The sequence below is a fragment of the Microcaecilia unicolor genome, chromosome 6 (assembly GCF_901765095.1).
Source record: "Microcaecilia unicolor chromosome 6, aMicUni1.1, whole genome shotgun sequence".
NCBI classification, from domain to species: Eukaryota; Metazoa; Chordata; class Amphibia; order Gymnophiona; family Siphonopidae; genus Microcaecilia; species Microcaecilia unicolor.
The window spans coordinates 155943819-155970210 of record NC_044036.1 but is presented as its reverse complement, the minus strand read 5'-3'; the positions used below and the strand labels follow the sequence as shown (position 1 = coordinate 155970210).

At 45.8% G+C, this 26392-nt stretch overlaps 1 protein-coding gene across 2 annotated transcripts in view; it reads right to left on the bottom strand.

Annotated features, from left to right (window-relative positions):
• Positions 1–26392, bottom strand: part of FAM3D (family with sequence similarity 3 member D) — a 62175-nt gene that overhangs the window by 23060 nt on the left and 12723 nt on the right. The window contains exons 3-6 of one of the 2 annotated variants that reach the window (XM_030205989.1): positions 20399–20506; positions 16799–16819; positions 13360–13483; positions 9506–9564 (exon numbers count right to left, since the gene is read on the bottom strand). In XM_030205989.1, coding sequence (XP_030061849.1) covers positions 9506–9564; positions 13360–13483; positions 16799–16819; positions 20399–20506 — 312 coding nt within the window. The remainder of the gene's footprint in view (positions 1–9505; positions 9565–13359; positions 13484–16798; positions 16820–20398; positions 20507–26392) is intronic. The other variant, XM_030205990.1, reaches the window with a different exon arrangement.

The window sequence follows — 26392 nt, the reverse complement described above, 5'->3', positions numbered from 1 at the left end:
ACCTATTTGCAGGCTCAATGTGGCTTACAATTTTCCGTCATGACTTATGTCATTTCAGAGTACAAATACAATTAGTAATATATATATAACATGGATGATATCATAAACAGGTGGAAAAGGGAAAACATACAATTGGTATCATAAACTGAACATGGATTGCATAATAAAGTTAAAACAATATGATATAGGGAGAAAATAATCCGATTGTTAAGTAAATGATGGTGAATTACGGTTCCAATTATGAGTCCTTATGGTATGTTATGTTAAAGAGATGAGTCTTTAGTGCTTTATGAAAGTTAATTACGTTGTGAATTATTTTCAGGTCAAGTGGTAAAGAATTCATCATTTGCGAACTCAAATATGAAAAGCTGGATGCATGTATTAATCTATATTTTAGACCTTTACAGCTGGGGAAGTGAAGATTTAGGAAAGTGCGTGCTGATCTTTTAGCATTCCTGGGTGGTAGGTCAATAAGGTCTAACATGTAAGTCGGGGCATCATTGTGGATTATTTTATGTACCAGAGTGCATATTTTGAAAGTTATACGTTCTTTAAGAGGGAGCCAATGTAAATTTTCTCTTGTATCTTGTTTTTCCAAATAAATAGGACCACATAAAACACAGTACTATCTTTATGTGGTTCTTCATAGCTGGTTAAGTGCCAAATATCGCAGTTGACCACCTATGTTTTAGTCGGCTCCCTATACTCAGAAATTCAATGCCGGAGCCTGGGCATGACCCAGCGTTGAATTTCTAGGTTTTAACACTCAGGTTCCCTTATAGAATAGTCCCTAATGTGCAGCCTTGGGACACCCAAATGGAGGTGCCCAGTTATAGAATGACTCCCTATGGAGTCCCTATGGGGACAAATCTACAAGTGGGAATAGGGGCAAACTGACAGTGACCAAGGCCTTCGGGTAATAAGGGTCATGGGGCCCCTAACCACTTATCAAAAGTGATTAAATTAGATGGACACTAGGGGAGATTCCCCCTACTGCTATGGGCCCTTGGGAACTGCCCTATTGTTCCAAAGGTCAGTCCACCCCTGATTGGGATCCTCCAATTAGGTGCCAAACCCATGTGCTAGGAGTTTATTCTATAACAATTATACGGTCTGTGCCAGAGCTGGTGGTGGGAGGCGGGGCTGGTGGTTGGGAGGCGGGGATAGTGCTGAGCAGACTTATACGGTCTGTGCCAGAGCCGGTTGGGAGGCGGGGATAGTGCTGGGCAGACTTATACGGTCTGTGCCCTGAAGAGCACAGGTACAAATCAAAGTAGGGTATACACAAAAAGTAGCACATATGAGTTATCTTGTTGGGCAGACTGGAAAACTCTTTTTATTGGAAAAAACTAAAAACAAATAACATACAAATCAAAAACAAGCCCCTAGCTATACACAGTCCTCCTATCTATGTACACCCCCTCCCCCTCCTCAATAGTACAGTGGAAACTGTTTATTAGAAAGACCAAAGAAAAAAACCGGACATGCAAATCAAACCCCAGGCTCCTAGCTAGACATGGTCTGCCTATCTATGTACACCCCCTCCTCAATAATACAATGGATCAACCCCCCCCCTCGACCCCCCACAACCCCTTCAGACAACTGGCACACAATCCCCTGGGAAGCATGTCCCCTCATGGCGGCTTAAGCCTCACGTGTCTCCACCACCTCGAAGCCACCCCCACCCCTTTTTCCACCCTTTCCCACTTCGCCGCTTCCTGCACCGCCCTTACCACATCCCAGCTGACTACCTCCGCCGGCCGGACCTCCTGGTACAGGGACACCCTGCAGCGCGCCATCCAGAGGCAGTACCGCAATATCACCGAAATCAGAAAGCGTGTTACCGGATCCCCGCGTCCCTCTCCACCCTCTGGGCCATACACCCAGTCCGCATAGCTGTAGTTGCGGAAACTGGGGATCTGCAGCAACGAGGAAACCCGGTCAGAGACCTGGACTGTAAATGGGCACCTCACCAGGAAATGCTCCATCGTCTCTTCAGTTCCAGCACATTCCTCCCGTGGGCACCCTCTATCCCGCACATTGCGATATTTCAAATTTCCTCGGACGTACAGTCTACCGTGAAAGGACAGCCACGCCAGGTCTTTATACTTCACCGGGATGCGGTTCGAAGCAATCAACCGTAACCCCTGCTGCATCCGTGGGGCCGGCGCGTCCCTCAGCGCCAGAGGAGCTGAGAACACCTGCGCCCGTACTCTGTCCATCCAGACCCCCCGTTGTCCTGTCTTCACCTCCCCCACCGTCAGCCCCCACACCCTCACCAATTTCACTAGGGTCTTGCAATAACTCACCCCCCCCGGAGCCCCCCTTCGCAGTGCCACTACCCTCCCCCCCTCCCGCCATAGGTCCCAATATCTCAGCCACCACTGCAGGACACTCCTAGCCCACCCCGGTGGCTCCCGCCCTACCGCCCTCCCCAGATTGAACTGCAGGAACAAAGCGCTGAAAAACAGGACTGGGTTTATCATGCCCACCCCCCCTCCCTCCTAGGCAGATAGGTAACATTCCGTTTTACCGGATTCTTCCTGTTGCCCCAGAGCAGCCGGAAGAACACCCCATACAAGGCCGCGTACCGGCTCTCCGGCAGCAGGCAGATGTAACTGACGAACAGAAACAAAGGAACTAAGTGTGCCTTGATGAGCTGTACCCGCTCCCCCATGGTCATTTTCCACCCCTTCCATCTATCCACCCTCCCCTTCACTTCTTGGAGACACCTATCCCAGTTGTAGAGCCTATAATCCCCCTTCTCGAAGTATATTCCCAAGACCCGTATACGTTCCACAGCTGTAGGAAACCTACCTCCCAACTCAAATTGCAGCCCCTGATCCCCAACCCACAGGCTATTGGACTTTTGAAAATTGACCTGCGACGCTGTTGCCTGCGAGTATTCCTGGATCAGGTTCTGCAATCTACCTCCCTCCCTCTGGTCCGCTACCCACACTGTAACGTCATCTGCATACGCCACGACCCTTAACTGGTTATTGTCCCCCACCTCCACCCCTTCCAGCCCCTCCGCCCCCCCCTTCTCCAGCCGTCTTATAAAAGGGTCGATGGCGTATGCATACAACAGCGGGCTGAGTGGGCACCCCTGTCGGACCCCTGCCCCTACCTCAAACCCCTGCCCTCTCCACCCGTTAACCAGGGGAAAACACCCCGCATGCCGATAGAGTAGCTGTAATTGCTCTATCCAACCCTTCGGAAACCCATAGCGCTCCAGAATGCTCCATAGGACACCCCACTGCACTCTATCAAACGCTTTTTCCTGGTCGAGTGTTACCAACAGCCTACCATGCCCTCCCACTCTACTGCGTTCTACCCCCTCCCGCACCCACGCTGCAGCTTCCAAGACCCCTCTCCCTTTAACCCCGCATGCTTGCGAGGCTGCTAGCAAATCCCCAGACACCTGCCTCATTCTCTGGAATAGCATTCGCGCGAAGATTTTTCGATCCGTATTAAGCAGTGCTATAGGCCGCCAGTTGGCCAGCATCGCCGGGTCCTTCCCCTTACTTAGTAGGATAAGAGCCGCCTCTGTCAAGGAACTAGGCAAGGAACCCTCCAACTGGGCTGCCCCCCATACCCTCACCAGGATCGGCACCAGCTGCTCCTTAAAGGCCTGGTAGAACTCAGTTGTTAGCCCATCCGGCCCCGGCGAGGTCTTCCTGTGGAGCGCCCCGATGGCTTCCTCCACCTCCTGTTCTGTCCACGGGTTCAAGAGGGCCTGAAGCTGGGGTCCCCCGTGACCTATCCCCGGGGTTCCTTCCACATAACACTCCATCTGCTCCATATCAATCTGCTGGGCTGAAAGGAACGCCGCAAAGTGGTCCCTCACTGCCCCCAGAATCCCCTCCTTGGTGTCCTGCAGGACCCCCTGTGCATCCCGCACCCCCTCCATCACCCTGCGCGCCCTCCGCTCCCGGCAGCATGCGAAGGGGTCCGGGCTACACATTTTCCCGAAGTCCCGCTCATACACCAAGGAGGTGTAGCGGTTGTACTGTACCTGCTCCAGGAGTGCTTGGAGATCATGTATTTCTTCCTCCCTCCCCCCTTGTGAAATCAATGTGTCCCTCTTTTTCTTTATTGCCATGCCCAACTTTGTCCTTTCCCTCCCCTCCCTTCTCGCCTGTCTGAGAAAGAATCCCCGCGTTCGTCTTTTCACTGTATCCCACCACTCCCCCAATGACTGAAATGCCCCCTGCACTGACACCTGATCTTCCAAAAACCGGCGGTACTCCTCCCGCACCTGCTCGCTACCTAACCACTTTAAATTTAGTCGCCATAACCCCCTCCCTGGCCTCTGCGCTGCCGCCCCCCCCACCTGAAGGAGGACCATGTGGTGGTCTGAAAAGTCCACGTCCACGGTTCGTGGACCCCCCAGACAAACCCCCTTCTTTACCAGGAATCTATCGATTCTACTTTTACACTGCCCTCGAAAGAACGTGAACCCCTCCTGTTCCTCACAGAAGGCCACATGCGCGTCTACCAGCTCCGCCTCCCGCATGATCCCTGCCAGCCTCACCCCGTCATAGCCCACCTGTACCGATCGTCCCCCACTATCCTTTTTCCGCAATATGGTGTTAAAATCTCCCCCCCAGACTACTTGGCGCGAAGTGTATAGGTAGGGCTTGATCTTCCCAAAGAGGAGCACCCTTTCCTTCTTGCTTTGGGGCCCGTACACATTCACCACCCTCAGTGCTCTATCCTCCCAAATCGCATCCACAACAAGACATCTCCCCACCCCCAGCTCCACCACTCGCTGAATATTCACCCGGTGGGACTTAAATAAGATCCCCACCCCACCATACCTCTCCCCCGCCAACCCCCACACCGAGGGACCCCACTTCCAGGCCCGCCTTGCCCGCCTGATCACCTCAATGGACCGCAGCCGAGTCTCCTGGAGCAGGAAGCAATCTGCTTGGACCCTCGCGAACCAGTCATACGCTAAACCCTGCTTCTTCGGAGAGGCGATGCTGGCCACATTCAGCGTGGCAAATGTCAACACTAAGCCTGCCATCCTCATTGCGAGTCACGGGTCTGCTCACTCCCAACTTCTTTCCTTATCTCCTGGGATACCCCCTTCTTACCCTGAAGCAGGTCCTCTGCTATGCGGTCTACATCATCCCCTGCCAGATCCCCCTCCCCCCCCCGCAGCCGTCCTGTCTGCACCTTACCCCCCCCTCCCCCTTTCTTCCTTGCTTTCTTCTTTGCTCTATCCGGACCCACCCCCTGATCCCTCCCTCTCCCCTCTTCACCCCTGCCCCCTACCTCCTCCTCCGAGTCCTCCACCTCCCCCAAGTCCTCCAAGTCCTCCAGATCCTCCTCTAGCTCCACTCTGTCCCCCCAAGCCTGCACTTGGGCCTTCACCACCTGCCCGGCCCCCTCAGCTTTCCTCTTACTCCCCTTTCCCCTCCCTCCCTCCCTTCCCTCTTCCTCCTCCCTCACCCCTCCCCCTCCCCCCAGAGCCTTCCCGCCCTTCTTCCTACCACCAGTACCCTCCTCCAGTGCTTCCTCATATTTCCGTTTGCCCTCTCCAATCCCCCCTGCCGCCCCCTCTTCCTCCATTAACTCCACCTCTTCTCCTTCCCCCTGTTCTTCCTCCTCCCTCCCAACCTCCCTATCCTCCTCCTCCTCCTCCAACACCTGAAATCTGTTCCCCCCCCTCTTCCCCTGCAGCGACCCCTCCTTGCCCACCCCTAGTTTCCCCCCCCTCCGAAACTTCCCTTTCCTCTGTGGCACTTGTACCCACTCCCCCTCTCCCCCCTGCTCCACTCCTGACCCAGCCCCCTGCCGCCCCCCCTCCTGCATCCCCTCCTTCTCCCCCCCTTGCCCCTCCCTGCCTATCACCCCCTGCCCTATCCCCTCCTCCATTACCCCCCCTCCCCGTCCCTTCCCCCACATATCCCACTCGTTATGGGCCGCCCTAGGGCAGTTCCGATATGCATGGCCTAACCCGCCGCAGAGGTTGCACCTGATCGCGGTGCAGTCCTCTGTGGCATGCTGATCCCCGCATCTTCCACACTTTACCACTGGGCATGACATGCTGAAGTGCCTAAACGAACCACATCTGAAGCACTGCCGCGGCTGCCCCTTGTAAAAGCACAGTATCCTGTCACGACCGATAAAGGCAGCCGAAGGAATGTGCTGGACCACATGGCTCTCCTGTCTCAATTTGACCAGGGCTCCCCAACCTCCTGCCCAAACCCTGCTTGGATCCGGTAACTTTGTAAGTGGGGATCTCAGCTCCGCGTACCTCTGTAGCCAGTAGGCTAAATCTGCCCCAGAGATAGACTCATTTCTCACGAGCAGGGTGATCTGCACCAGGTCCGGCTTGCTGACTGGAATGGCCCTGAGGTCCCGCCACTCCCCCTTTCCCCTCACCCCCTCGTACCTTTCCCAGAATATTTCCATCCCCCTCTGGGTCATGAAGCTCAAGTCATATTCTGGGATGTTGATGGGGTGTATACACGCGTAAAAGTCCTCGGGTATAAACCCCATCCCCATCACCAGCCTCAAAACCCGATCCCTGGAGGGCATTGCCCCCTCCCCTATCCATTTGAGCTGTACCACATTTCGCCGCTTAGGCAGCTGTCCACCCCCTGTCCCCGCTCCCCCCCAACCCCTCCCTGGGCCCTCAAAACCACCCGATCTCCCCCCCTCCCTCCTTCCCCCTCCCTGGACTACTGCCGCAAAGGACTTGGACCCCAGCCCCCACCGCCCCCCTCCACACTTGTTCCAGCCCTTCCCTCTGCCTCCCCCCCCTTCTGTCCCTCTGCCCCTCCCCTCATCCCTCTCCCTTCCTCAATATCCACCGCCCCCTCCCCCTCCCGTTGTCCCCCGTCCCCTTCCCTCTCAGACAAACATCCAGCAACGTCCATAGTCAGTTCTGCGGCTTGGGCTGCCTCCAACTGATTGTCCTGCCCATCTCCACTTCCTGGAACGTCCCTGCTCGTCCCTGCCACTGCAGGCTCCAGCCTCTGGGCTAATCGCCTCCTCTCCTCTGTCTCCTGGCGATACTCTGGCACCTGCCCAGTCAGGTCTGCAGCTGGCGATACCAGACTCCCTGCTCGCTCTGCCCCCGAACTCCCTCCAACCTCCGGCACCAGGGGCGAAGCCTCCGGAACTCCGCCGCTCCCCTTGGCTCCTCGCTCCCAGCCGTCCTGCTGGCAGGTCTGCTCCACCACCCGCTGCACATCTGTTAGACTTGCCATGTCCACTTCTGTAGTCAACGAAAGTCTCTCAACAATCGGGTTACTTCCCCCTTGCTTCTGGTGCAGTCCCTCCTGCGTTCTCCCAATGGCTGGCGCTTCCCGGGGGCATGGCTTGTCTGTTCCTGATTCCGCCACAGGCTGGCTGTTAGCACCCCCCGATTTCACCTCTTGTAATGGACAGCTGGTCAAATGAGCTCCCAGCTGCTGCCCGCTCCTATTCCTCTCTCTCCGACCCCTCTCCTGTAAACCGCCAGCTACTCCATGCTCAGGGAAGACCTCCCCTGCTCCCGGACTTCGTGGGCGGGGCTTCTCCAGATGCCATGCTGCTTCGGTTTCCACTTCAGTCATTGCAGACCCGGCCAAAAATACCGGAGTCTGCCTCTGCTGACCCTTTTCCAACAGGGCCTCCTTCACGGCAACTGTCTCTGCTGTTTGCACAACTGCAGGTAAGCCCTCTGAGACTTCGACCACCACCTCTGTAGAAAACAGGCTGCTACCTGCGTCTCCCTCTGCTGCCTCCATTATCTGGAGTTTTGAAAAGTTACTGAGTTCTGTCCTCCCCTCCACAGGTAGGATCTCTACTCCAGCCCCCACCTCAGAGCCATGTCCTGCCGCTGCCTCCTTATCCTCTGGCTGCTGGGTAAGTGCTCTGGACTGTGTTGCCAACTGTCTCATGTATTTTAAAGTGGGGTCACCTCTGAACCCAGACAACTCTTTTGAGTCTAATGCTGCTGAAGACACTGAAGCTTGCTGCAACTGTAGTGTTCCTGAACCCCCAGACTGTGGTATTGAAGCCATCCTTTCTCGGTTAACATAGAGCTCCCTCAAAGGATTCACAGAGCCCTTTTTTAAACAGTTCAACAAGTGTTCTTTTTTCCCCAACAACTTTGATATCCGGGCTTCCTCTTTAACATACATTTGTCTGTGCTCCGCTGGGGCAAATTTACACATAGTTCTTGCCATTTTCAGACGTTTTCCTAGCTCCACTACTTCTTTTTCCACCAGCTTAATTCGTCTTACAATATTTACCACACTACTTGCTGGATCATCAGGGTCATAGCTCACTTCAAGGAACTCCTCATCTGACGATCCACTCTCCTCACTCTCACTCTCAGCTGCCTCCAGCAAAGGCTTCTGGCAAACTTCCATCGCCTCTTCCTTCTCCCTTCCTTGGAAGCGCCCTTCTGGGGCCTGTACTATTTTCCTCCCCCCTCCACTGTCTTCTCGCTTACCTTCCGCAAGCTGGGCCATGGAGGGGGAAATGCTCTTGTGGCCTCCACCGGGCTGCTTCTCCCTTCGGTCCACTGGACTCCTTTCCCTTCTCCCGGTAGTCAAACCAGGGAGAGAGCCACTCCTTTCGGCCTTCTGGTCCCGGGCCCCAGGAGGCCCCACAGCCTGGGACTTTCCTGAGGCCTTCTCCCCAGGGACCCTCCTCATCTTTGGGGAGGGAGCTAGGTCTCACTCCCTTTCCACTGGAAGTCAGCAGAGCTCTCTAAAACACCTCCTTCCTCCTCAGCAGACTGGATGGACCGTGCAGGTCTTTTTCTGCCGTTATCTACTATGTTACTATGTAACATAACCTGGGCACCCAGTCTCTATTATAGGATACTGTTTAAAATTTGCTATCCCACACCAGTGGCGTAGCTATGGGGGGCCTTGGGGGCCTGGGCCCCCCAAATTAGATCTGGGGCCCCTGGTTTGGCTGGCGGGGGTCCCCAACCCCCGCCAACTAAAGTCTTTCTCCAGCGCTGTTCTCTACGCATTGCCTGCCCTGCTTCCCCTCATGTCGCGTGCATGCTCGGTTTTAGTGAAAGTGAGCATGTGCGACTCCCCTGTCCTGCACATCAATAAAAATGTCTATGTGGCTTACAATACTAAAATATATAGAGAAGAAAGAAACTAGAGAGTAGGAATGAAAAGGAACATCAGGATGGGATACAATAGATGCCTAAAGGTGGCAAGAATGCATGTAAGAATTCTGGAAGTTTCACGTGTAAGTGGAAGCCCTGTCCAATCCCTGTGTACTTCTCCTTTACAAAAACATGTGGGTATTTACAGAGCAGCGCTTAGACAAAAACTAAGCACTAAAGGGTCCTTTTACCAAGCGGCATTAAAAGGACCCTTGCAGTGGCATCGACACAGATAGAGTTTCTAAGGCTACATATTTATCTCCTCTTCATTTTCAGTTGTAGGAAAAGCCAGGCTTTATAAGAAGTAAAGAGTTGGTCCCAAATACATAAAAAGTAAGCAAAGCACCTTGAGTCTGTACACAGGACACTCACCGTTTATAAATGCAATATTTATTCCTCTGCCAATATTATTTTTTATATTGCTCATGATCCTGTAATAAAAAGAGAAAACATCAAGTCTTTCTGGTCATGTGACTGTATGTGGTTATATCACAATTTATAGTTAGAATTAGCATTGCTTGTATATTGTCATCACAATTTCCATTGTAACCAAATTTAAGAGCTTTGGTAAACACAGGAAGTACTGAACCTGATACTACTACAGTGAGACTACTATAAGTCTAAGAAATATATTTTATATAAGATTTATTTTGTTTCAGAAGATGCAATGCTTCCAGCAGTCATCGGTTTGGCATTCTGGAAGGCTCCATCTTCTATAAGCTAATTTTGAGGCTGTAAAACAGCATGACAAGGATCGGGGAAGAGCAAAGGACATATGATGAGGTATAAAAAGTTGAAAAAGGAGGCAATTGTGCTCCTCCATAAATCACTGGCGAAGCCTCATTTGAATATTATGTCTGGCTCCGAAGGTTCTACTGCTCATTTTCAAAGCAGATGTTCATCTTAAGTAATGACTTAAAAAATATCCATCTCCTAAAAACATCCAAATCCCGATTTTGGAAAGTCAGAATTTGGGCGTTTCACACTATACAGTTCATCCAAATAACGAGGGGGCGTGTTGTGGGCATGTTTTGGGTGGGACTAGGGAAGGCCCAAAACTAGGACAACCAATAGGGATTTTCGAATGGGAAGAACCATCTATGTCTAAAAAAAAAAAGGACGTTTTTATCTAGACCTGTTTCAGTCACATCCAAGTTACAAAAAGTTGCTCTAATTGAACAGCTGACCATTGCTCCCCTTCCCTCTCCTCTGAAAGTGAAACTGGAAAGAAAAACCAGGCTGTAAGTCCGCTGCAGGTATTATGGCCGTTCTGAACAAAGCAACATACAGGTTAGAGGAATAGCCTAGTGGTTAGTACAGTGGACTTAAGCCAAGGGACCGAGGATCAAGTGCTATTTCAGCTTTTTTTTTTTTTAATTCTGAGCCTTCCAGAAACATAAAAATACCTACTGTACCTAAATATTAAAGCCACCTAAAGCTGAAGGCTATTGAAGTGATGTACGTTCAGGTACAATAGGTATTTTTCAGGTCCTGGAGGGATCACATTCACCAAAAAAGAGAAAAGAAAAAAAAGGTTTTAGAGGGGTTTAAACCTGTGTCCCTTGGCTTCCAGTCCACTGTACTAACCACTAGGCTACTCTTCTAGGAATAACATGTATAGAATGTTTGTACGTTTGGGAAGCTTGCCAGGTGCCCTTGGCCTGGATTGGCCGCTGTCGTGGACAGGATGCTGGGCTCGATGGACCCTTGGTCTTTTACCAGTGTGGCATTACTTATGTACTTATGTGGCCGTATTTTTTGCAAATTATTCCAGATAGATGCTTATGTCCCTGGTTTTTTTGTTGTTCAAAAGTTGGACATTTCACTTTGGAAAATGGCTATTCATTTTGGATGTTTTCAGTGCAAAATGAATATCTATTTTTCCTGTCTGAATATGGCTGTGCCATAGCTGGGGTTTTTGGACGTTATGAGGAGAAATTTTTTTTTTTTGGACTTAGATGTTTTTCTTTGAAAATGCTCCTCCATGCCTCCAATAAGATACAGACAGAACAGAAATAATCTAGACAAATGCTAACACAATGATGCAAAGACTTAAAATTGTAAATGCACGCATTCAAGAGTAAGGATGTCAAACTCATTTCAGTGTCAGGCTGCAATGGAAAAAAATGTACTTTAAGTGAGCTGACCTGGGGCACATTTCCATATTGTTAAATTGTATGATATTTTATTTTAGTAAAAAAAAAAAGCCTTTTCTGACATCTTTTGCTTGTCCAGTTAATATATTTGGTATTTTTTTGAGGAGATAAATCTTAGTAATTAGGTCTGGGAAGTAGGGAGTAAGATACAGAAATTTCAGAGCAGATAGAGGGAATCCCAGAGGAGGATAATGGAAAGGATGTCTTGAAAAGCAGAGGGAGAGGGGCTGGAGGCATAGATAGTGTAGGATAAGGGAAATCAGGGTGCAGAGGAAGGAGAAGGAAAGAGGAGGAGATCTGGATCAGGAGAGGGAGGGAGGGACAGAGGAACTAGTCAAAGCCCCTCCCATTTCTTCACATATTGTCCCCACACACCCCTTTCTGATTCTTTCCTACACCCTCTAAGATTCTCTCACTCACACCCTGCAGCATATGCAATCCTCTAACTGATAGCCCCTAACTCATACCCCAAATAGGAATTATTTATTTGTTACATTTATATCCCACATTTTCCCACCTATTTGTAGGCTCAATGTGGCTTACATAGTACCAGAGAGGCGTTACAGACTCCGGTGTAAACAAATTAAAGTGATGTTGTGGTAAGATATAGTGCCGTAGCAAGGGCTAATGGCACCCTGGGCGGGTCGCCGCTGAACACCCCCCCCGGGTGCAGCACGGCGCGACCCCCCTCTGCGGCGCACCCCCCCCCCCGGAGCACAACCCCCCCCCCCGGACCGCATTCTTACCTGCGGGAGGGCCGATCCGCCCCGAGTGCACGTCACTCGGGGCTGCGTCGGCCCCGCTGGTTCCCTGCTCTCTCTGCCCCGGAACAGGAAGTAACCTGTTCCGGGGCAGAGAGAGCAGGGAACCAGCGGGGCCGGCACCCCCCGAGCGCGTGCACCCGGGGCGGACCACCCCCCCCCCCCCCCCTTCCTACGCCACTGGTAAGATAAAGTTCATGTGGCACAGCCACACTAGGGAATCATACAACGGAAGAGTTGTGTTTTGTCCATTACGTTCTTTAGTTTTGTTGTGTTGCAGAGATCAGGCATTTATGTTGGATCGGTAGGGTATGCCTTTTTAAAAACAGGTTAGTTTTTAGTGTTTTCCGGAAGTTTAGGTGGTCGTTCGTAGTTTTCAAGGCTTTTGGTAATGCGTTCCACAGTTGTGTGCTTATGTAGGAAAAACTGGACATGTAAGTTGATTTGTATTTGAGTCCTTTGCAGCTTGGGTAGTGCTGCAAAGGAGTGGAAAACAAAACTGAGAATGTTATAATACCTTTGTATCGCTCCATGGTGCAACTGCACCTTGAACACTGTGTGCAATTCAGGTCACCACATCTCAAAAAAAGTATAGCAGAATTAGAAAAGGTACAGAGAAGGTCAACAAAAATGATAAGGAGTGGGGCAACTTTCCTATGAGGAAAGACTAAAGAGGTTAGGGCTCTTTAGCTTGGAGAACAGACGGCTGAAGAGAGATATAATAGAGGTCTATAAAATACTGAGTGGCATGAAATGGGTAGACATGAATCACTTGTTTATTCTTTCCAAAAATACAAGAACTAGGGGGCACACAATGAAGCTATTAAGTGGTAAATTTAAAACAAACTGGAGAAAATATTTCTTCACTCAAAGTGTAATTAAACTCTGAAATTATTTGGCAGAGAATGTGGTAAAAGCAGTTAGCTTAGCAGGGTTTAAAAAAGGTTTGGCTAATTTCCTAAAAGAAGAGTCCATAAGCCATTATTAAGATGGACTTGGGAAAATCAACTGCTTATTTCTAGGAAATGCAGCATAAAATGTATTCTACTGTTTTGGGATCTTGCCAGGTACTTGTGACCTGGATTGGCCACTGTTGGAAACAGGATACTGGGCTTGATGGACCTTCGGTCTGTCCCAGTATGGCGATGCTTATATTCTTTTATAACCACCTTTATGAAGAAATTTATTCAAGGTAGTAATATTGATTTATCATTGATTTTTTTTTAAGCCTACATCAGTGTGACCATGTTGGATCGGAAATGTAGTATTTCAGTCATTTGTATGATATTTTTATGCATACTTTACTTACAGTTTGTCGTCTAAGCACATCGAAGGCCCAACAACACTGGCTGCTCCACTCACAATTTTGAATGCAAAATGATCTTTGCTACAAGGTTTTGCATTGCCGCACTTATTTTTAGATGGTTTGGTACCTAAAGAGAAAAGAAGAAGAAAGGGCAGTGCAGTTTATTGTAATGCTTTAACAGTTTGGTGAAATCTGTGCAAAAAGCATAAAACCATTTAAAAAACAATTAGGGTCCCTTTCATTAAGGCACGTCCATTTTCAGCCACAAAAAAGGCCTTTTTTGCAGGCGCGCTAAAAAATGGCCTGCGCTGCTGTAGGTACATGTATTGGACGCGCGCAGGTCCATTTTTCAGCGCATCTGCAAAAAAGGCCTTTTTTGTGGCTGAAAATGGACGTGCGGCAAAATTAAAACAAGCGCGCATCCATTTTGGGCCCGAGACCTTACCACCATTGACTTAGCAGTAAGGTCTCACGTATTAACTGGGCAGTAATTGTCAGCGCACGTGTACTGTTGATTACCGCTCAGTTAGCGCCACACGGTAGAAAATAGAAACTATTTTCTGTCATGCATTTTGGACACGCATCAAAAATAGAGTTACCACCCAGGGCACGTGGTTACCGGGTGCTAGTTCTAATTTGACGCATGTTGGACGTGTGTAGGCGCCTACATGCCTTTAGTAAAAGGGCCCCTTCAACTTTTATGGGTCATTTTACTAAGCTGCAATAACAAATGGCCTTAGTGCACCCTTACATGGGTCTTTCCAATGCACTAAGGCCATTTTTACTGCAGATGTAACACTGGCATAGCCAAGGCTCAGGCCCATCCAGTAGCAGCACACTTATGATGTGGCTGGCAGGGATCTCCAAACCCCACCAGACGAAAACTCCCCAAAACTGTACCTCCTGCATACCTTGTAAATAGCAGATCTTCACGTGCAGCGAGCAGCGACTGATACATACTGTTCGCACCGGCCCCACAGCCTTCCCTCTGATGTACTCCCAGCTATGCAGAAACAGGATGTTGCATCAGAGGGAAGGCTGTGGGGCCAACACGAGCAGTGTGTATTGGTTGCTGTTCGCTGCTGGTGAAAATCTGCTATTCAAAAAGTTTGTGAGGGAGGGAGGATGTTTGAGAGACCATTTATGGCATGCAGGCAAGAGAGGGAGAGACCAAATCACTTGTGGGACAGGGAGGAGTTCTTCTGCCCACCCATCCCACCCAAAATTGGGTGTCTGGCTACACCCCTGAAAATTTCTATTTATTTCATTAATGGCCATGTGCTAATATTTGTACCAATCAAAACATCCAACAGGAAAAGGCTGAGTAATAATTAGAATATCCAAAAAGAAACTCAGCTATAAAACAAACTGGATTGGCTTCTGGTTAATAATAAAAAGTACATGGTGGGGAAAAAAGACCTCAGAACCAGATTGCTCCATAAAATCCTATAGCATAGACCATGGAGCGGGTAAGAGCGTGAGTAATCGTTAGTCAAGAAAAAAACTCCACCCACAAATTTCAAAATAGAAAAAAGTATTTCCAAAGTTCAAAGTTATTAAAAAAAAAAAAAATCTTCAATGGAACCTGGAGACCAAAAAACAGTTTGTATATAGGAGAAGCACACTCAGGCAGAAACACCTTATGTCAAGCTCAATTGTGCATTACACTCACATCAATAACAGCAACCATTATCATAATATTTCACTGCAAATACTTATCCACCATGACAGTCATTTGGGGTCCTTTTACTAAGGTGCGCTGAAAAATGGCCTGCGGTAGTGTAGATGCGTGTTTTGGGCGCGCATGCAGAATTATTTTTTAGCGCACCTACAAAAAAATGCCCTTTTTTTTGCTGAAAACGGACGTGCGGGAAAATGAAAATTGCCCTGTGTCCATTTTGGGTCTGAGACCTTACAGCAAGCCATTGACCTAGCGCTAAGGTCTCACACGGTAACTGGCCGGTAATGGTCTACACACGTCAAATTCCACTTGATGAGCGTAGCTGCTGCACGTCAGAAAATAAAAAATATTTTTTCAGACGCGTGCCAAAATTGAAATTACCGCAAGGGCCACACAGTAACTGGGCGGTAACTCCAATTTGGTGCATGTTGGGCACACGTAGGCGCCTAAGCGGCTTACTGAAAGGGCACCTCGAAGTATAACATCCTCTACAGTAGTAAAATTGAAAGTCTCAAGTAAATCCCAACAGAAGACCTGTTTTGCTTGAATACTGCATCAGGGGAGTAATGCCTCTCTCTCGCAATATGGTGAGCAGCCATTTTTTTTAAACTACTGTGGGAGCACTTACCGCCACTTATTTTGTAGGTGTTAAGGGCTCCTGTATTATCTGTGTGCTAACCAGTTAGCGTGCGGTAATATAGATGCAGTAACTGGTTAGCGCAGGAAAGCTCACTCTCTGCTAGAGGCTGACCAAAACTGAATCAATAGCCAAAACCAAGACCATTGTGCTTGTCCCCCTTGCAGAAGACGTGCCCCCCTGCAGAAGATGGATCCCTCCAGGCCACTGCCCTCCACCCCCCCCCCCCCCCCCCCCGCTGCAAAGACCTGCCCCCCCGGCCTACCTAAAGAAGCCCTGGAGGTCTAGTAGTCTCTTCGGGGGCTGCTCAGTTGAAATGGCTGCCAAGACTTGCCAAGACTACTGTGGGAGGTCCTGGCAGCCATTTTGAGATTGGAACCAGCATAAGCAGGAGCAGTCTCTCTTGCTTATGCTGGTTCCAATCTCAAAATGCCTGCTGGGACCTCCTGTGGCAGCCTTTTGAGACTACTGCGGGTGGTCTTGACAGCCATTTTAAGATTGGAACCAGTATAAGCAGGAGTGACTCAATCATTCATCTCTTTTGCTCTGCTCCAGGCCCTCCCTTACAGGAAGTGCGCATGAGAGGAAAGAAGAGGGAGGTGAACGTGGAACGGAACAGAGAACAGCCACTCAGCTCCCAAAACAAGCCCCTTTTCGCTTGCTGCTCCTGTCCCTGACCCACCCACCTCCTCTCTCAGCTCCACAGTTCTACTTCCTTTTTGTCCTTAATTTAAGCCCTGAAAATGACACAAAAAATGCACAAATAGGTACAACTAGGTTGTCCATTCAGTTTCAATGCATTTTAATCTTAAACAACATGGCCTCTTTTGAATCCTCAAAAGTTGCGGCATCACATTCATATGCTAAATCAATGGTTCCTAAACCTGGACCTGGAGGCACCCCAGCCAGTCAGGTTGTCAGGATATCCACAATGAATATTCATGAGAGAGATTTGCATGCACTGCCTCCACTTCAGGTTCCTTGTGAATACCTCTATTATAAGGTCATACTGTATTCTCTCAAAATATTCACTGGTTATTTTTCTCCATGAACATACTAGAGAAGCCTCTAAATATTATACTCATACTTAAAAGCAATAATAATTGAAGTGATACTGTACTCACTGGCTTGTTTGATTTCCCTATCTGCACAAAAAAAAACCAGAAACAAATATTAGAGAGCTTATCATTACTGGGTAGTGTACAATGTTTAATTGTTTTATGTTTGACTGTATCCTGAGAAGCTAAGAAAAATATGATTATTTTTTATTAGGACTTTTTAAAGTGCCTTTATGAAGAGAGTCATCCAAGGTGCTGAACAGCAGGCACAGTTTGGCATAAAATGCACAATTTTGTTAACTGCAAAACAATAGTAAAATGATCCAATATAAGCATAAATACAATTAATGAGATAAATTTGGAGATGGCAAATTGAATCTCAGAAATATAGGAGTCCTTTTACTAAGGTGTGCTGAAAAATGGCCTGCGGTAGTGTAGGTGCGGGGTTTAGGGCGCATGCACATCCATTTTCCAATGCGCCTGTTAAAAAAAAAGGCCTTTTTACAATTTTTGCCAAAAATGGACATGTGGCAAAATAAAAACTGGTGCGCGTCCATTTTGGGTCTGAGACCTTACCGCCAGCCATTGACATTGCATTAAGGTCTCACGTATTAACTGGGCGGTAATGACCTACGTGCGTCAAATGACACTTGATGTGCGTAGCTGACGTGCACCAGAAAATACAAATTATTTTTCAGATGCACATAGTGCACGTGTGGCAAAAATGAAATTTAACGCAAGGGCCACGTGGTAGCTGGGCAGTAACTCCAAATTGGCGCGCTTTGGGTACACATAGGCGCCTATGCGGCTTAGTACAAGGGCCCCATGCATATTTAACAGCACTGTAAAACAATCATATAACAGAGATATGATAAATGTCAGCAGAATATGAATGATACATATTGAGGGGCATTTTCGAAAGAAACGTCCAAGTTGCGATTTGGACGTCTTTACAAAAAGTCAAAATCCAGGGGCAGGGAAACCCGTATTTTCAAAAAAAGATGGACGTCCATCTTTCATTTCGAAAATACCGTCAAAGACGCCCAAATCCTTAAATTTGGACGTCCCTAGATTTGGACGTTTCTGACTTTCGGCGATTTTCGAAACCAAAGACGTCCATGTCAAAAATGTCCAAATGCAAGACATTTGGATGTGGGAGGGAGGAGCCAGCATTTGTAGTGCACTGGTCCCCCTGACATGCCAGGACACCAACCGGGTACCCTAAGAGGCACTGCAGTAGACTTCATAAATTGTTCCCAGGTACATAGCTCCCTTACCTTGTGTGCTGAGCCCCCCAAACCCACTACCCACAACTGTACACCACTACCATAGCCCTTACGGGTGAAGGGGGCACCTATATATGGGTACAGTGGGTTTTGGAGAGCCTGATTGTAAGTTAATACATAAATATAAGCAAACCTTATATCAAAATGAAATACATAGTGTAGAATAAACAACCCAAATAAATCTATTTTAAACTTTTTGCTTTTGCATTAAAGATTAATTCACAAATTAAAGTGAATAAGAAAATATACACAAAATATACAAGACAAGAAAATTACTAAAACCATCATCAGTAAAGCTAAAAATCAATAGACCACCAGAATAAAGGGCATAGTTATTCAAAATGAAAATAAGGTAATAATTACAATATATTCAAAGAGCTAGACTACAATAACCCTGGGCATATCAGCCAATCTCAACAGTACATTTCTCTGGTAATGATTATAAATCCATTTTTAATTGAGCATAGCAATTTTTAAAAGAATACTGAAAAACTCTTTTGTGGTAGCATGTTTTTCTTGTGCTAATTATTAGGAAAGGGATGGTAAATAAGACCAAGAATGTTATAATGCCTCTGTATCACTCCATGATGCACCCTTATCTTGAGTATTGCATTCAGTTCTTGTCGCCATACACCCAAAAAGATATAGCGGATTAGAAAAGGTTCAAAGAAGAGCGACCAAAATGATAAAGGGGATGGAACTCCTCTCATATGAGGAAAGGCTAAAGAGGTTAGGGCTCTTCAGCTTGGAAAAGAGATGGCTGAGGGGGGGATATGATTGAGGTACAAAATCCTGAGTGGTGTAAAATGAGTAGAAGTGAATCAATTTTTTACTCTTTCAAAAAGTACAAAGACAAAGGGACACTCAATGAAATTTACATTGAAATACTTTCAAAACAAATAGGAGGAAATATTTTTACACTCAATGAATAATTAAACTCTGGAACTTGTTGCTGGAGGATGTGATATCAGCGGTTAGTGTATCTGGGTTTAAAAAAGGGTTGGACAAGTTTCTGGAGGAAAAGTCCATAGTCTGCTATAGAGACAGACATGGGGAAGCCACTGCTTGCCCTGGGATTTGTAGCATGGAATGTTGTTCCTAATTGAGATTCTGAGTGGAAGTTTGCTACTTTTTGGGTTTTACATGGAATGTTGCCACAATTTGGGTTTCTGCCAGGTACATGTGACCTGGCCACTGTTGGAAGCAGGATACTGGGCTAGATGGAATATTGGTCTGATCCAGTATGGCTATTCTTATGCATCCAGCTTCTCCTACTTAAGCATGCAACTATGGAATGCATTAACAATAGCCTTGAAAATGACGTACGACTACCTAAACGTCTGGAAATCACTAAAGATCAACCTGTTTCAAAAGGCATACCCCACCGACCCAACTTAAATGCCTGAACTCTGCAACACAACAAAACTCAAGTATGTAATGGACATACCTACCTCAACCCTTCCGATTCCCTAATATGGCCACGCTACATGAACTCTATCCTACCACAACATCACCTTTTTAATTTGTTCCCAGAGACTTCAAACCTCTCCGGTACTACGTAAGCCACATTGAGCTTGCAAATAGGTGGGAAAATGCGGGATACAAATGTGACAAATAAATAAATAAATAAATGTTCTTCTGATTCTTTAGTAAAAAAGCCCCTTAGGATCCTAAATGAAAGAGGTCAGGTTTTTTTTGAATATCAGACACTTTTTTTTAAAAAATAGGATTATCAGTTTGACTATGCAGACACTGTGGCAGTGCACAGCAGAAGAAAATGTAACTACATCTTTGGAGATGTCGTTATCCGATAGTACACAACCAAGCTGTTACCTACCAATTTTAGAACAGTTTGGGAAACATGTTAACTTTCAAGGCTGTTTTCAATTTCTCCAGGCACAGCCTAATTAATGTTAATTGTGTTTTTAAAAAACTTTAAGTGCTCCTTTTACTAAGCGACGGTAAGCCCAATGCGGGCTTACCACTCGCTATACAGAAAGTACTGCTGGACTACCATAGAAGCCTGATGGTATTTCCCACCCCTAGCACGTCGTCATTTCCAGTGGAGTGTACCCAGCGGTAATCGGGCAGTGTTGCGCGATGCCAGGTTACCTCCGGGTTAATGCGGGAGCCCTTACCGTCACATCAATGGGTGGCGGTAAGGGCTCCCCCTCCCAAAATGGCCGTGCGGTAAGTGCTTTACTTGCTGCCTGGCCATTTCCTGTAGGAAAGTGAGAATTCTGTTTTACCAGCTATGGTAAAACGTGCCGATGCCAGTGGCAGCCCCCTTTTGCCACAGCTTGGTAAAAAGGGGCCCTGAAACAGGAACTAATTGTTTCTGTCTCTACGGAAGAAGCACAGTGATTTTAAAAGGTCTTACCAGCTATATTTCTGAAACTGTTAGTTCTCCAGCTTCTGAGAAGATATGTACGTGCAAAATGCCAGGTGACACCTACCGTGAGCAAAATAACAGCGAAACGGAAAACACCTAAGACAAAAGAGAAAGAACTTAGCAGTCAAGCAAACAAGATGGCAATAAAAATCTTTACACTGAATCTGGAAATGGACACTAACAAAACATAAAGAAATATGCTAATCTAGCTGCAGCAGTTAGAAAGGATATTCAGCGATACTATACAGTTAAGTGCCACTGAACATCCAGAGACAGTCTGCTAAGCAGGGTTTAAGAAAGAAGGAGCCCCCCCTGCCCAGTTAAACCCCATTGAATATAAGTACATAAGTCTTGCTATTCTGGGACAGACCGAAGGTCCATCAAGCCCAGTATCCTGTTTCCAACAGTGGCCAATTCAGGTCACAAGTACTTGGCAAGATCCCAAAGCAGTACAATAACTTTTATACTGCTTATCCTAGAAATAAGCAGTGGATTTTCCCAAGTCCATTTTAATAATGGTCTATGGACTTTTCCTTTAGGAAGCCATCTAAACCTTTTTTAAACCCCGCTAAGCAAACTGCTTTTACCACATTCTCTGGCAACAAATTCCTTATAGTGGAGGAGCAGCCTAGTGGTTAGAGCACCAGTCTTGATATCCACAGGTGGCTGGTTCACCTCCCACTGATACTCCTTGTGATATTGGGCAAGTCACTTAACCCTTCATTGCCTCAGGTACAAAATTAGATTGTGAGTCCTCCAGGGACAGAGAACTAACCAGTGTACCTGAATATAACTCATCTTGAGCTATTGCTCACTAAATAAATATTGCAAGCCCTTTGGGGAAGGAAAATACCTACTTTACATGAAATGTAACTCACCTTGAGTTTAGCCTTGGAATAACAGTAGATCAACTGTGGAATGTCTCCAAATACTGTAGGGTAAATTGCATTAAAAGCCTATGTATTTAATGTTTGTTTTGTTTATTTATTTATTTAGATTTTGCTCACATCTTTCTCAGTAGAAGCTCAAAGTGAGTTACTTTCAGCTACATTAGGCATTTTCCTGTCCTCAGAAGACTAACAATTTTGTACCTAAAGCAAGAGGGTTAAGGGCTCCTTTTACCAAGCTGCGCAAAAGGGGGCCTGCACTGGCATCGGTGCATGTTTTTGACACACGCTGAGGCCCCCTTTTACCTCAGTGGGCAAAAAGTAGGTCTTTCTTTTTTAGGAGGAAATAGTCACGCAGCAAGTGAAACACTTGCCACACAGCCATTTCGGGGAGGGGGGGGGTGGAGTCCTTACCGCTACCCTTTGAGGTGGTGGTAAGGGCTCCTGTCTACCCTTACTAACTCTTAGTTGGCATCCTTCTGAAGCATGCTGCGAAACAGTGCCACTTACAGCTGCATTGCTTGAAGGAGAATTTCATGAGTAATTTAAACCCTGCTCCTTTTACTGCATGAACTGTTGAACTCTACCCCAGTGATTACAATTGTAACAATAATATTTATAGCATATGAGTTATCACAATACTCTAGTTTTTCTGTTCATAATGTCTGCTTTGTGCTGAGTACAATTTCCAGGGAGAAAAGGATTGACTACTTTTGAATTTCTGTTTGTCAGGCTGTATGCAATCCTTTAGTTTGCCTCGCTGGACAAGGGTTATGAGGAAGCTGTAAAAATTACTGGCTACATATCTGAAGAAAATGTTACCTAACAAAGAAGTTTCTCTGTCTAATGTCATTCCAGATCAGTTTAAAGATCCTATACACACATAACTTTCAGCTGCTGCTGTGAAGCTACAAAACCTTACTTCCTGCTTCAGATATCTGAAGTCTGCTACCTGTATGTCGTTTAAACAAAGCTGGACTCAGCCATACTTCATACTATCTGTTATAACGGTTCTAGATTTTTCATTTATTTCAATTTTGTCATTATTCTCACTGCCTTGCTAGCAACAGTTTTGTTGATAAAAAGAGGATTTATTACTCCAACATTTGTGAAAGAACTGCTATAACCTTTTAACTCTCTCATGACTGTTTTGAGTTGAGATCCTGGCCCTGATGATAACATTGCCTGGAGTCCTTACCTCAGGTTTTTCTATTCTGACTGTTTTTCATTTTCTGTTATTGATCAGTAGTGTCCACAGATTCTGAACTTATTGAGCTCGGAATGGTTCAAGCAGGAGACTGGGTCCTAATCAAGGTCATCAAGAGGGCTAAAGCAACCTGAGTAGACCAACTTCTTGCAAGGGTAACCCCGGCTGCAAAGGGGAGGTGCTTCAATAGGAACCCTCATCTCAAACCCGGTGATGAAACCAACAACCCAAGCGAGAATTTAGGGTCTAAATGGAGGCCTTAACATCTAATTCATATGCCCACGTGACTCCTGTCTATTCTGTGCCTTTTCGCATTGGGACTCTTACTCCAACATCTGCTTTACTTGAAGGAGATTCTTCCTGGACTCATTTATCTGATCTGCGCCCTTCAGCTATTGTTTTGTCTGGAACTTGAGAAGGACTTTGCATTTTAGACTTTGCATTTTGGACTTTGCAGTGTGAACTTTTGCCATAATGATGAATTTGTTTTTTATTCTTACAACTGTTTGTTTTTCTCCTATTTTTGTTGCTCACTCTCCACCCTCTGTTTCTCTTCTTACCATTAACACTACTCATACTATGTCTGTGGCTTCTGTTGCCTAGTTTTCTAATGCTTCGTATTATATGCTATCTGCTGCTATACTGGTTAACTCTTCTTGTATTGTGGTTAACTGTACTGAATTCTTTATTAGTCGTATTAATTGTCCCCTATCTCTTTCTCATGTCTTTGCAGTTTATCCTCTTATTTCGGCTCTTTTATGTATTTCCTTTTCTGATACATGTCAACATTTAGGTCAAGTATTGTCTTATGTGACCACTATTCCTTTTATTTCTATTCGTGCTGTTTTTCCTTCTATGGATATTTTCTGGCATTGTTCCATTCATTTACACCCATTTCTTCTTGGGAATACTTCTGGTATTTGTACACCTGTATGCTTGTTTTCCCCTGTTGCTGTTTTTCCTGTTTCAGATTTTCTATCCTGCTGAATTTTGTTTATTTTCTTTCCCTGAACTTGGTGCAGTTTCTTTCTTTACTCCTGGCTTGCAGGCCACAATTAATGCTAAGTGGCTTCAGAAAATTCCATATGACCTGTTGCAATTTCTTAATTTATTTATTTTTTTATTTTTGTTACATTTGTACCCCACGCTTTCCCACTCATGGCAGGCTCAATGCGGCTTACATATTGTATACAGGTACTTATTTGTACCTGGGGCAATGGAGGGTTAAGTGACTTGCCCAGAGTCACAAGGAGCTGCCTGTGCCTGAAGTGGGAATCGAACTCGGTACTATTCAGTATGCTAACTTCTGCTCTTCCTGTTGATTTTTCTACTGATGCTTGGTTTGTGTCAGGTTTGTGTCCTTGTGTAAGACATATGCCACCATAGTTTTAAATGTTCATGGACTCACTTTTACTCATGATACCATACCATTGCTTCATGCTTTCCCTTAGACATATCATTGTCTCCTGCACCCCCATTTTTGTTGATACTAGCTGGACATCCTGGTGGGATACAACCTTTGGTAACTGGAAAACCTTTTTTTTTTCATGTCTATTTTTACCTCCATTTTGATTGTTATTTTAGTTTTTGCTTTAATTGTCTGATACATTATTCCCTGTGCTCGTGGGCTTGTCCTCAAACTTCTTGCTGATAGTACAAGACAAAATATACTTCCATCATGAATGCTGTATAGGCCTCCTGCTATAGACCTTATTCATTTTAACATTTATTGCCTGTAACGCAAGTATACCTACTTAAGGAAGACATTTATTCTGCTCATACTGCTTTTAGTTGAAATATTATATTACAACCAACGAACATCTACCCTTCCGAAAGCTGCTGAAAACTTACCTCTTTAAACAAGCCTATCCAAATGACCCGACTTAACTTACGAACCTAATCCACACCACTAATATTACCTTTACCTCAATCCCCCTCCACATCTCTTCCTCTTGTCTTACACTATACAACCTCACCATAACTACACTATCCTACAACTGTTTTTTCTGTGATACTTTGTAACCCATACTTTGTAAGCCGCACTGAACCTGCCATCAAGCGGGAAAGAGCGGGGTATAAATGCAACAAATAAATAAACAAATAAATAAATATATTCTTCTTTTATATCCAATGTGCTTCCCTGATGTTATTTTGCTATTTCTTACCTGTATTCTCCCATATCATCCATGCTACAACTTTCACACTTGATTCAGAGTTGATTTTTTGTAAATGTTTCACTCAATTTTTGAATCTTCTCTTTGTAATATTGAGTGTAATGTTTAAATTTATCTGATTTGGCCACTTATTTGTTACATGGGTTTCTCCTTTTAGAGTTTATTTCAGCTCCCCAGGCATAGATAGATTTAGTTTGGGTTCATTCCTTTTCAAACTGTTGTACCCTTCATCGATGGACATTGATTGGACACCCTGCGGATTATTATCTGTACAGGTGATGATTTCACAATCATCAAGAGGGGAATGAATTGATTTGCACTTTTCTGACCACTGACAACTCAGTTATGACCCATGAACTGCGTAGCTAAACCAGGCTCAAACTTAAAATGCCTGACCTGCATATTTCTCTTTGCTGAAGCTGTGAATACAAGGTCATGCTGATCTAGCAAGGAGCGCTCTTCCCCTCCCTGACAGAGTTGACTGACTCAGACAAGGACACTAAGAATGTATTTACTGTTTGAAAGCGAAGATGTTTTTGAGGTGGCTAGACAAAATAGAGATAAGACCTGGGTCTTGGAAAGATTCCTGTAGCAAAGTGGCGACTGCAATCTTCTGTGAAAGAAACCTTGGACTTCTGTTTTTCATAAATATTGTGATCTGTATTCCATAACATTCAGATAGTGTTTTCCATTTTATGTAAACAATAAAGTAAGACAGAAATTAGCTGATGTAACACAGAAATTAGCTGAAAGTGCAAACTGCATGATTTTTAGGAGGGAATTGATGACCAATGCATTGTGCAAAAGAGTATATAAGTGGCTGCTGTGTGTTATTTAGACAGAGGCTGAGATGATCAACTGAGTGACTCTTTACCACAGTGGTCTCTCTCCCTCTAGTAACAAATTTACTGACTGATTGCTTTGTTGTTACCTAATTTGGTAAGTAATAAAGACAAACATAGTCTCTGTCTTCTGTCTCTGTCCCCACAGGTCCAAATGGTATATTTCCTATGGTAAGTAGAAATATATCAGAGAAGAAATTCCCATATATTATAGCCCTTCCCTGAGACTAGGTAGTTATCAGAGGGGACCATGGACTCCACTATAAACATTATATGCTAGTAATCTGTAACACACGAGGCATTTGGTGCTTACCCATAGGCGTGAATTTATAGAATTGCCTTTTTAGTAAACAAGGTCCTGAATTAGCAATTTATACACTGATACTAGATTTCAACACCTGTCTTAAAATTTTAAAATTCTGAATAAACATTTTATAGTGGATTGATGTTTCTTCTGATGATTTGAATTTCACAGATATTTTGGAAAGCTCCACTGACGAGGGAGGTATCACAAAGAACTTTATTGGTTACTTTTGTCTTCCTCTAAGATAAAGAATCATTGCAACTTCTTTTTTTCAGGTTTAAAGATTGCTCCTTTCTTGGAGGGAAACTTCCCCTTTTTCCTGACATTTCTAAATTGACCCAGGAAAGGCAGAAATTGTTCCTACACTTCAGGCAACAAGTGTTGGATATTGGAGCGAAGTTCCAGCTGAGATATCCATGCAAATCTTTCATGAGAATTTTCCCTATGTATTTTATGAACCATCTGAGCTACAGTATTTTGTATAGGGAAAGGGATTTTGAAACTAGCAAACTCAAAATTACATTGACAGAAGGCCCCTTTTACTAAACCGCGTAGTTGCCTTATGTGC